This window comes from Furipterus horrens, unplaced genomic scaffold (genome assembly GCF_987537825.1).
Source record: "Furipterus horrens unplaced genomic scaffold, mFurHor1.1.pri manual_scaffold_5, whole genome shotgun sequence".
NCBI classification, from domain to species: domain Eukaryota; kingdom Metazoa; phylum Chordata; class Mammalia; order Chiroptera; family Furipteridae; genus Furipterus; species Furipterus horrens.
The window spans coordinates 169,517,344-169,530,040 of record NW_028327175.1 but is presented as its reverse complement, the minus strand read 5'-3'; the positions used below and the strand labels follow the sequence as shown (position 1 = coordinate 169,530,040).

At 46.2% G+C, this 12,697-nt stretch overlaps 1 protein-coding gene across 1 annotated transcript in view; it reads right to left on the bottom strand.

Annotated features, from left to right (window-relative positions):
* Positions 1 to 12,697, bottom strand: part of TSPAN14 (tetraspanin 14) — a 52,914-nt gene that overhangs the window by 10,999 nt on the left and 29,218 nt on the right. The window contains exon 3 of the mRNA XM_090278313.1: positions 52 to 102. Within this exon, the coding sequence (XP_090134439.1) occupies positions 52 to 102 (51 nt within the window). The remainder of the gene's footprint in view (positions 1 to 51; positions 103 to 12,697) is intronic.

The following is a 12,697-nucleotide window of genomic DNA, read 5'->3' as shown; positions in this document are numbered from 1 at the left end:
ACCTGGTTCTGGCTGTCTGATGCTCAGGGTTCTAGTGATAACTACACCTACCTTTTCGCTCCATGCCCACAGTCCGGCTCCAAGGAAGGCAACTCCAGCCAACTGAGCAAGGATGGGAGGTGGGGGTGGGGGGGAGAGAGAGAGAGAGACAGTTAGGTTGGAAACCAGCAGCATAAACATGCTGTTTAGAGGAGGATCCACACTGCTAGTAGGGGAATAGCAATGGCTCACATCCACGCTGGGTGGATCAGGGTCAAGGCAGCCCCCTGGCCCCTACAGATGACAGGGGGTCTGTACCACAGAACAAAGGGACCGCAAGGTTCGTTGGATAACCCACACCTACCTTCCCTAAATATTAGGACAAACTCCTTCAACCCCCACAGCCCTATGCAGAGGCAAAGGACCTCAGAACACACTGTCTTGGGTAAACTACAGTCAAAGACACCAGGCTATGCCCTGTTTCTTCCCCATTCCACAAACACCCCACTCCTTTCAATGCACTGTCTGGCGTATAAGAAGATATCGCCCCTTGTGATGGCTGCCTCAGGTGCCTTCCGAGGCTCTGTGTGAAGCTGAGGCTCTGTATAGAAGACGGCACCGCCATCAAGAGAACAGAGCCCAGCACCACCTCTGCCGCCCACCTCAAGCTCCTAGAGCACTGCCGAGGCAATTTGTTGGCCAGGGCTGAGGGGGAGGCTGAGGATATGCTAGGTCATTAGTTACTAATGTTCGCCCCAGAAAAGTAGCAGTCCCAACCCTGACTTCCCACCCGCAGCAACCCACTGGGGCTAGGCTCCCTCAGGTGCACCCCCACCCCTCACTCCCCACTACACAACACAGACTCCTGAACAGGGGGGATTTTTCCACATTAAAAAAAAAAACAAAAACACCTCATGGTATTTTAACTGGCATTTAGCTACCATTTATCAGTACTTCGTGCTAAATAGAACTAGGTGTCTATGGCTCTCAGCTTTCCGAAATGCATTCTCAGCTGGAGTGGGAAGGAAAGGCCCCTTAAAGAAAGCCCTGGAGGTTCTTCATGTCTTTTGGAATACAGACCAATTCAGAAAATGTATACATGTACAATATTTTAGAGGGAATTTCAGAGGGTTCAGACTTTTCATTGCTGGTTCCCACACAGCCTGTGGACCACAAGTGAAGAAGTCCTGCCTGGATCTGGATCTGAACCCTCCATTTTACAAAGGGGAACACAGGTCAAAAAGGGCAAGACCAAAATGCCAAGCAGTGGTAGAGAAGGGCCCAGATCCCAAGTCTCTGTTTAATTCACTCATTTACTCACTCACTCATCCAACAAATGCTGACTGACTGCGTCCTATGTGTCAGGCACAGTCGCAAGCACAGGAACCAGCACTGAGCCACACACAAAGGCTCAACCCGTATTTTGCAGGAGCTTGTGCCCGAGGGAGCCCACATGGTCCTTTCCATCACACCACACTGCCTGCCTGCTCGTCAGTCCTTTGTTTTCTTGGTGGGGTGCATGACCATGTCCTCTCCCCAGTGTCTCACACTGCATGGTAAATAAGCCTGAAGGTGACCAGTCACTGCCCGCTGAACCCTGTAGGCCTCCCTCCCCACCAGTCCTCCAAGTCCCTGATTTCCTCTCTCTTGCCAAAGCTGGAGGTCAAGTCTTTTTTCTCAGCTTACCTAATCTCATCCAACACAGCAGGTTATTCCTTATTGCCTTCTCCACTGACCACTCAGCTTTGGGGCCACAAAGCACACATAGACAGTAGTCTTCCACCTCCCCTGTCACTCCTCAGTCCCTCCTGTTGGCTTGTCCTCCTCTTCAGAGTCCTTTAAATGCTGGTGAGCCTCACTGCTCAGTCTTGGGCCCCCAGCCTCCCAAGCTCCCTGGATGATCTCATAATTCACATGGCTTTAAATTCTATCTACACTGTACACTGCTGGCTCACAAATCCAGATCTCCAGCCACAACTGCTCCCAAGCCAAATACTCTAATGTCTACTTGATTTGTCTACCTGAAAGATGTAAGGACATTTCAATCTTAACATGCCCCCAAATGGAGCCCTGGTCTCCCAACCCCCAACCAGCTCCCTCCAATTCTTCACTTATTAAATTATGGCACCACCGTCCATCTACTCACTCATTTAAGATACAAAACCTAAACCTCATGCTTGATGCCTCCAAATTCACCCTACCAGGACCCTCTGGTGGTAGTGTATTTGGCCAGTTTTCTTCCTGATTCTGCTCCCACTGGTCCATGCCCTGCCCCACACCATCCCAGGCACCTCCTCGTGGTCTCCTCACAGGTCCCCAAGCAACTAGAAAAATCCTTTAAAAACAGAACATATAACTCCACTCCTCCAAATTCTCCAATAACTTCCTTCTACACTTAGAATAAAATTCAAACTCCTTGCCATAGCCCACAAGGGCCTGTGGCCAGCCTTTGGCCCACATCTCCAACATCTTCTCCTACCCGACTCCCCACCTAACCTACTCCCAGGCCACCCTGGCATTGTTACTAGTTCTTGAATTCACCAAACTCATCCTGTCTCAGAGACTTGACACTATTTCCTCAGCCTAGAATGTTCTTCCTCCATAACCCTTCCGGCTTCCTCCCTCACTTCATTCCAATCTCTTCAGAGATGCCTCCCTTTACTGTCCTAGGTGGACAGCTCCCCACCCATCAATCCTGACAGCCTTCCCTGCTTGATTTTCCTCGTGACACTCATCCAAGACCACACGAGCTATCTGTCTCTATTGTGTCTCTCCTGCTTAAGTCCTCTGAGGCAGAGATAGTTTCTGTTTTGTTCAGGATTGCACCCCAAGAACTTGAAGAAAGACTTGGCCCTTGTAGGTATAGAGTAGGCATGAGTGAGTGAGTCGCCAGAGCTCCCAGACCAGAGCAGTCCTTGACTGTGCTCCTTCCTGCTCCCTTCCCAGGCACATCCAAGGTCTAACTTAGTTCAAATACATTCAAAGCAAGAGAGGGATAAGCAGAAGCCCAGGCTAGCCCAGGTCCAAGGCCAAGCCCTACACAAGGTCATTAGGATCAGAGCAGAATAGGGCCTGGAGGAGTCCATCCTTATCCCCTCATTCAGTGTCCCCAACAAGCATTCCAGCTCACCTAACTGCACTCCCTGACAGCCCACCCACCACCTGGCACCACATGGAATGGTGAGGAAAGCCTGTCCCTTGGAAACCCCTCACTGGATATCAGTCCACTCAAGTGGCCAGCTCCCCTTTACTAAGAAGCACAGTTCTCCTTCTCTCACTGCTCTCACAGAAGAAGGGCTCATGTTTTTTTCCATTCTGTTTTAAATAACTAAAGTTAACTTGCACCAGAAAAGACAGGAACTAGGGGGTCACATGTCAAATCATGGGTTTAATGAATACTGGCCCAGGACAGAAACTTTAGTGACCACACTTGTTTTAGAGACAAGCTGACTGAGAAAGAACCAGATGGGGAAGTAACCTGTCTGGGAGATCACATGGCAATCCTGTAAACAAGCCAGGACCCTTACTGGCTTTGCCCAGCTCCCAGTGGAACACTCTCAGACACACTGTCCATGGGGCTGGGCTGTTTTCACTAGCTGCCAACCACCTGGGAGTGACAATTCAGCCCTGTCTCTCTTCCATGACCAGATTAAATTCCCTCCCAAAGAATGAGGTCCAACTCCCACCAGGCCCAAAGGGAGGCCCGCCTGGGACCATCAGGTATGTACATAGCAGTGATCACCATGGGAAGTAGCACCACCTTCCCTGGGTGCCAGGTGCTATGTTAAACACTTAATATACCCAAAGAAGCCCTTATATACCCATATAACACTGGTACATGTACCCCCAGTTTTCAAATAGGAAAACTCAGATTTGGTTATTTGCCCAAATCGCATGGCTATCTGGTGGCCAAGAGCTCAGACTAAACCTAACATCCATTATCTCATGGACCGCAGGCAGACACCCAGGAAAAGGGGCCAGTCACAGGGGCCTAGAGCTGTGGGAGTTTCACAGAAGGGGCTTCTGAGCTGTGGAACTGAAAACCAAGGGCCCTCATTGTCCATCAGGTGGTGAAGATTGCTGCATCCCAACCAGGGCAGGTGCCAAAGGAACAGGGCCACTTTTGGGGGAAAAGGGGTTACCACTGTAAAGATTCAATACTGACAATTCCACCTTAGGCAAAGGACCCTAGGAAAGAAGGTGAGAGGTCCTCTGGGGCACTCTGGGTTGGTCCAGCCCTGCCTTGACATAGAAGCCACAGAGAACCCACTAACCATGTAAGCAAGCCTGTGATACTTCACCCAAGGAGATTTAACAAAAAAATGTAGATACCTGGCCAGGCCCTGGTAGACTGGAGGAGGGTTCCAAAACCAAGTATGTTGAAAGCAGTCCCCACAACACCTACAATTTAGTGGCCTGGGTCCTTTACAAAATTTCAGGTACTTGGGCAATCCCTATGGGCCCAGCGGTCTTACTCAACATGCTTGAGGCAAACAACCAGCAGCAATATAACACTTCAGGCTCTGCCCTGCCTGCCTCTGGTTCTTGCAAACTCCCCCAGCTGGTTGATCCACGCTAACATTCACAAAGCCTCTTCTTCCCCTGGGCTGCCTATGGGAGACTCAGAGAAAACCAGAGGAAAACCAAGAAAGAGCAAGCCATTGAAATTCAATGCAGGCCAGAGCAGCACTGAATGAACAGCATAGGTTGGTGATCCTGGCTCCAATCTCCACCCTGCAGCTTCAGACACAGAACTTTATGCAATGCCAGGTACTTCTCTAAGCCTGTTTTCTTCTACAAAATGGGGTACCCACCTGGGTCACAGGAAGGTTGTAGGATTGAAAGAAGTATAAGATGTGATGTACTTACCCTGGGTCACAGAGCCATTCTGAGTGGGCCTTGCCTTCTCGTGAAGGAGGCAGAGCAGCCCTGGCTGGTGTGGCTCAGTGGATTGAGCACCGGCCTGCTAACCAAAAGGTCACTGGTTCAATTCCCAGTCATGATACATGCCTGGATTGTGGGCCAGGTCCCCAGCTGGGGGCTTGCAGTAGGCAACTGATCAATGTTTCTCTCCCCCTCTTCCTCCCTCCCTTCTCTAAAAATACATAAATAAAATAAAATAAAAATAAAAAAAGGAGGCAGAGCAGAAGCATGGGGGGTCTCCAAGATGCCACCAGTATTTGATGAACTGAAAACACTCTACATCCCACCTCCTCTCCAAGAAAACTCTCAGCACTAGTCTTTGTCCTAAGACAAGGTCCTTCCTTCCAGAGGCATCTTGTTTTATTGGGTCTCTGGAGACAAGAGTAAATCAGAGTTTAAGGAAACAGAGCCTTCTGGAGGCTTTTCAAGTGAAACAGGAAAAGAATGATAGGAAGAAAACGGGAGGGAGCGGAAGAAGCTCGCACACAGTCGCACCTCTTCCTAACTCACCCCATTACCTTGAGCAAGCCATCCCTATCCTGGACCTCAGTTAGCCAATCTGCAAAATCAAGCAGCTGGAGACCAGAGATCTACAAAGGCCTATGCACTTCCTGCTGTCTCAACTTTGCCATCATAGATCATGCCAGGTGGAAACCCCATGCTCTTGGCACTCTCCAGAATCCTGACTCCAGGCCTAGGGATTTCAGAGAATAGCAGAGATACCTGTGACCACTTGAAAGGCCAACAACTCAAATACTGGCCAGAAAGGAGGCCAGAGAGCACAGACCCTAATCCCAGTTTGGCCCCAAGAACCCACTGGGCTGAGGAAGAGTATCAGAGATATTTCAGGGTTAGGAGGCCTTGCTTCTCAAGACTGTGGCCACTCTGAACCCTATACAGAACAGGGAACATTCCTTTCAAACTGGTCCCACATTAAATGAGTCTAAACTAAGCTACTTCTCAGTGGGACTCTGGAAGATCTGGGAGCCAAAAGGGATGCTGGAGCCCAGCTTCCTCATTACAGAGGGAAGCAGGGCCAGAGCAGGGTGGTGCCTTGCACAGGGTCACATAGCTATCACACAGCAGCTTTTCCTCCTACCGGAAGGGCGGTTCTGAGAATAAGAAGCATGTGTGCCCTTCTCACACACAGCCAGTGAACCCATGCTAGGGGCCCCAGCCAGGAGTGGTGAGGACTACCCACAGGGTTCCGGGGCAGCTTCTACAGATGTCTCTGTGTTCCCTGATAACAGAGAGCCCCCACCATCACCACCAAGCCCCACCTAGAAATCTGACTGCGTCAAAGCCTTTGAAAGGAAGGAAGGAGGGCAGTTATCCAAGGGAGTTTACAAGCAGATCCCCAAGCAACTGAAAGAGAACCTCCAATGCAGTGTCACCCCCCCACTAGCCTCACCCCCCACCCCAGTCCCTGCCTTCGCTGGCACAGTTCAGTGACTAAGAGTGGGCAGAAAACCAAGATACTAAACCAGGAGTCTACATTTCTATAAGCCAGATGGTAAATACGTTCAGCTTTGCATACTGTTTCAACTACTCAACTCTGCTGTTACAGCAGGAAAGCAGCCATATATGATACATAAACGAACGGGCAGGGCTGTGTTCCACTAAAGTTGCATGAGCAAAAATAGGCAGAGAGCCAGGTCTGTCCTGCAAGCCAAGTCCTACACTCAGCTATCACACTAAAACCATCTGGACCCAGAGACAAAAGACAGGATTTCCTTCAGCTTAGCCATATAAGCCCCAGGAACATCTCTATAATTCAGGTCTACAACCCTGGTATATTTTTATATTACTTCAACAGGTCTTAATAGCCTAAAACTGTAAGTAACCCAAAGGATATAGTCTCACAACAAAATGTTACACAACAATGAGAATGAATCATCCATAACTACATACAACAGTATGAATAACTCTCACACACAATATTTAACAAAAGATGTCAGACTCAAAGGACATAATACTGTTAAGAAGTGTTATGGACTGAACTGAATGTGTGTTGTCCTCCCCGCCCTTCAAATCCAAACCTGAAGCCCTCACCCTCACTGTGATGGTATCTGGAGGTGGGGTTTTTAGGAGGTGATCAGGGTTAGAGGAGGTCATGAGGGTGGGGCCTCCATGTTTAGTGTCCTTACAAGAAGAATAGAGACCAAAGCGCACTCTCTCTCTGCCGTGTGAGAACACAGCAAGAAGACAGACATCTACGAAAGCCAGGAAAAGAGTGCACACAAGAACCTGGCCATGCTAGACCCTGATCTCGGACTTTCAGCCTCCAGAAATGTAAAAAAATAAATTCCTGTTAAGTCAATCAGCCTGTGGTACTTTGTTATGTCAGCCAAGGCTGAACAAGACAAAAACAATATTTAGGTGGAAAAGCTATATTTAGCATCTAGTCAAGGTCACTAGTTAACCTATAAAAAGAAAAAAAAAAATCAGTAACTAGAAAAAGACAGAAATGACAGAGAAAATGGAATTAGCAAAGATTTTAAAACTGATATTGTAAATAAGCTCAGGAATTTAAAGGAAAAATAAGCATAATGAGGAGAAAAACAGAAAATACAGAAAAGATCCAAATGAAACTATCAGAAAAAAAGAGACACCCTTGAAGTAAGTCGGAGGGGAAGACACATACAGAGTATGCATATACAAGATATTTTAACCAAATGAAATGAAAGCATATCAAAATATATGGGATGCAGCCCTGGCCAGGTGGCTTAGTCGATTAGAGGGTCATTGATCCCCCATCGGGGCACATACCTAAGTTGCAGGTTCAATCCCCAGTAGAAGTGTATATGGAAGGCAACCATCAACGTTTCTCTCTCATATCAATGGTTCTCTCCCACATCAATGTCTTCTCCCCTCCCCCAAATCAATAAACATATCCTTGGGTGAGTATTAAAAAATATGTATGGGATGTAGAAAGCATATAACTTGAAATATTTACACTAGGGGAAAAAAATCAATAATCTAATCTACCTTAGATGCTAGAAAAACAGCAAAATAATCCCACAATAAGTAGAAGGAAAGAGATAATTTTTAAAAGGAGGTAATAAAAGTAAATCAATAAAATCAATAAAAATAATTTTTTAATATTTTAAAAGAAATCAACAAAGTTAAAAAATAAAAACAGAAAAGAACATCACCTAAAAAATCAGATTCACAAGTCAAACCTAATTTATGGTGACAGAAGGTAGGTCAATGGCTGCCTGCGAAAGAGGTGGGGAGAATGACTGCAGAGGGGCACGGGGACCTTTCTGAGGTTGTGGAAATGTTTTCTGTCTTCACTGTGGTGATGATCGTGGTTACATAGGTATACAGCTGTCAACTCACTAAACTATACACTGGAAAAGGCTAAATGTTATTCTATCTCATTTACACCTCAATACTGGTGATATTTTTAAAAAGCATTTTGGAGGGGGAAAAAGGTACAAACAAGATAGGAATGAGACACTCCCATAGAGAAAACAGATTGCTCCAGCAGCCTAGGTCACGCTGACTATGCACTGGCAAAGGATGCAGTTACACACACATACCAGTTAGACAGACTTGACACTATCCTGTCAGCAAATAATGATCACATGTACCAGGGTGTAATAGCAGTGCACCAGGAACAGCCCTTCTTTAGAAATCCCTCCTGGGGTCTTTGCCCTATGTGTGCCTGAGCTGGGGAGATCAGGAGCTGAGGCCCTGCAGGGATCAGCTTCACAAGCAACTCCCAGTTATAGTGTAGTCTCTGATTAAGCAATCCTTGACCTCTGCCTTGGCAAGCCTAAATGTGGAAATTACACACACATTCCATATACAATCAGGTGATCTATTTCTTATGATTTGGGACAGCCCTTCTGGAGAAGCAATTTGGACTACTATATAAACAGGTCAGGCCAGTCAAAACAATGTACACACCTTCTGACCCATTAATCTCCCCCTCTGGGAATCGAACCCAGCAAATCTCTCCTTTTCCCACAGGGAAGAATCTATATTTTCTTTTCTTTTTTTTTTAAAGAAAAGGAAACAACCTAAATGCCCAATATGGAAATTTCCAAAACTACAATCAGGAAGCCTCTGCAGCAACCTGCAGTGTTCTACACTAGATGATTTGGATAGGAAAATGCAGACCTCCAGACTGCAAGGGTACTGTCACAGGAGAATGGAGTATGGAGGAAAGAGTGTCGTCAAGTTGAGATGCCTTGTGTATAATTTCCATATAATTACAAACGTTTATTAAATAAAACCTGAAGAGAAAAAGGTACCACTGCTTCTCAGCTGTGAAAAAAAGGAGACACTTCACAAAAAAACACTAGCCTTTTCATTTTTCATTGCATCAGTTACCCAGAGATGGAAGAGGAGAAAGCATCTGCCCTCAGACCTGGGATCAGGCCTTGAGGTCTAATATTACATGGACAGAGTCCAGCTCACACATGGGCAATTCTTTATCAGCTGATCACAGGAGGTACTGCCTCTCCTCCCCATCAAAGGAGGAGCACAATAAAGGCGAGAGGAACAGAGGAAGACTCTCCATCCACAAAGATGCCATGCACAAGGGCAGGGGAAGAGAGCTTACCTTTAATTTTTAAGCTTTTCCCCACCAGAGTGGCTTTGCCTCTCTTGGGTAGGGTGACCACATGTCCTGGTTTGCCTGGGACAGTCCTGGGGGACACTGTTGTTCTGGCAAAATTCTTAATAACTTCTCTTAATAACCTTAAGTTTCCCAATCTGGACCATAAATTACATGTACACTATACTCATGGAGGCATCTGTCACTTGGAAGGAAGGAAAGAGCCTGGTTGGTCATGGCTCACTCAGAAACAGGCTGCACAGTAGGCTCAGAACCTAATTCCTGCGTTTTATAAGCAGGAAAGCTGTGGCTCAGACCTGCCCAAGTCACTGAGGAAGGCAGTGGCAGGGTGCTCTCCTCTCTGTAACAGTGGTGTCGTCTGTGCTCACAAGGAGCCTCAGTTCTTCACTTAATCAATCCTCCTCTGAAACAGATTCAGGCAAGGGCTTTATCGGAACCTTTGCAGATTAAACTCAGTGTTTGTGGTGCAAAGCCATCCTGGAATTGCAGGTATCATCTGAATTCCCCTTTCTAGAGGATTCACTCAGGAAAACTAGGAAGCTCAACTTCTTTGTGGAGCCAGGCGGAGTGACAACGAGGGAAGACAAAAGGCCCTTACACTGTCCTCTAGCGCTCACCTCTCCCAGCTTCCCTTCCTCTGCAAGTCCAAGTGAGATTTTTTAAACTTTTTAATAGTGGTAAGTATACATAATATCAAACTAACCTTTTTAAGTGTACAGCTTAGTGGGATTCAGTATATTCACAGCATTGTGCCACCATCACTACTATCCACAGAACTTTTTATCTTGCAAAACTGACAGTCTTCCCATTAAACAATAACTTCCCATTCTCCCTACCCCCAATCCCTGGCAAACACCATTCTACTTCTGTTTCTATGAATTTGACAGCTCTTGGTACATCATATCAGTGGAATCATACAGTATTTGTCCTTTTGTGTCTGGCTTATTTCACTTAGCATAATGTCCTCAAGGTTCATCCATGTTGTAGCATGTTTCAGGACTGACTGCCTTCTTTTTTAAGGCTGAATATTCCATTGTATGTGTAGACCACGTTTTGTTTATCCTTTCTTCCGTCAGTTGATACCCAGGTTGTTTCTGCCTCTTGGCTATTGTGAATAATGCTGTTATGAGCATGGATGTACAAATACCTCTTCAAGATCCTGCTTTCAATTCTTCTGGATATAGACCCAAAAGTGTAATTGCTGGATCATATGGAAATTCTATTTTTTTACGTATTGAGAAGCCACCACGATTTTCCAAAGCAGCTGCACAATTTTATAGTCTCATGAACAATGCACATGAGTTCCAACTTCTCTACATACTTGCCAACATCTGTTATGTTATGTTCTTTTCATAATAGCCATCCTCATGGGTGTAAAGTGGTATCTCTCTGTGGTTTTAATTTGCATTTCCCTGAGTCAAAGTGAGATTGTGCACTAAAAACAGGTCTGACACAACCAAAGCATGATTATAATAATTTTTTTAAATGTAAAAAAATGCTAGTGCCTTCAAAATGCTATGTTGGCTGAGAGCACTGTTTCCTGACATCCCTGAGTTAAGCACACCATGAAGCCCACCTAGCTCCATGCTCCCTCAGTCAGTTCAGAATCAAGACAGATATTGTGGCACCCACATTTCTCACCCGTGTTATCATGACCAGCCTCTTGGAAAAAAAATCTCAGCCCCTAAACTAGAAGGAGAGAAGCTTAAGAAAGCTGTTACAGAGCCCTAGCTGCTGTGGCTCAGTGGATTGAGCATCGGTCTGCGAACTAAGTGTCGCTGGTTCAATTTCCAGTCAGGGCACATGACTAGGTTGCACGACAGGCCCCCAGTTGGGGGCGTGAGTGAGAGGCAACCGCACAGTGATGTTTCTCTCCTTCTCTTTCTCCTTTCCCCTCTCTCTAAAAATAAATAAATAAACAAATAAATTATTTAAAAAAAAAAAAAAAGCTGTTACTGGTGTTGCTGTGAAAAAAAATTCTGAATGAGACAAACTGCTAAATAAAACCTGTGCTTGTTCCAGCACCCCGAATTGGTCAAAAAACAACAGGTTGCCTTCTACATATTCAAACCTGCCTGGTAAGCCCAGGCAATCCTTCTGCTCCATTGCTCATTGTTAATTCATCAAAATGAAATAAATAAAAACTCTCTGTGCAAAACTGTGTACCTGTGCTTTGCTTCAAAATATCCAGGGTGGGGGTGGGGTAGAAATTACACAAGATTGGATGAGATGGTAATTTTTGAAGCTAGGTGATAGGAACATGGGTGTTCATTTTTTAAAAAAAATAACTTTTCTAAGGAGGTAGGGGCTTGGTATATCATTTTAGACATTTTCAGAACCTTGTAAGGCAGGCAGCAGGCAGGTGAGATCAATATTTCACAATGAAACCACCGAGGCTTATCATGGTCACTAATTGAAGTACAAGTCCAAATTGACACCCCCAGAAGCCTTCCACTGCACTGTGTACGTCCCTGAGGGCCCTGCACCCCAATTCTCAGGTCTCACTCCACACTCCCAGCTCCTGTGCAGATAAAGACAACAAATCACCACCAAGAACTCAGCAGGGAACTGCCAGGTAGCCTCCCCCAGCCAGGTGCCTGGCCTCACCTGCCCTCTGAACTTCCACACCAAGCTCTCTCTCTCAGGCCTCATTTTCCTGACTGTTCCTTTTTGTCCCTTCCTCTTCCACCTCAGTGCACACTAACTGAGAAATGATTAACTCCCAAGCACACACAATGACAATTCTGCAAAACTCCAATAAAGCTGCAGCACCCTTCCATCACCAAACAGATGGCCACAATTCTGAATTCAGGAACTCCACTACAGTACTTGAATTTGGTGCTGCAAAGATACTATCAGGCAAGGGAGTAAAGCTTCCTAAGAGCAAAGAATCTGTTCTGAAAAACCTCTGAAGACACAGAGATATCAGGGCTCTCAGCCACAACAGCAGTGGGAGAGTTGCACTCTACCTGAAAAAATAAGAATGAGAAACAGGTCAAGGCACAAGGCCAAGCAAGCACAGCTGGCGGTAATGACAGGTGGGTGTACAAGTGGCCAAAGTGTGAGACTGCCTGTCTAGCCCAGATGGCTTTCCATCATACAACTAGCTGAGGGGTGGGGACTCCAGATGGGGCCAGAGGACTCTCTCAAGACAGAGAGCAATGCAGGTCTGGGAAGCCACAAGTCTCGAGGATGCAGCCAGTCCCC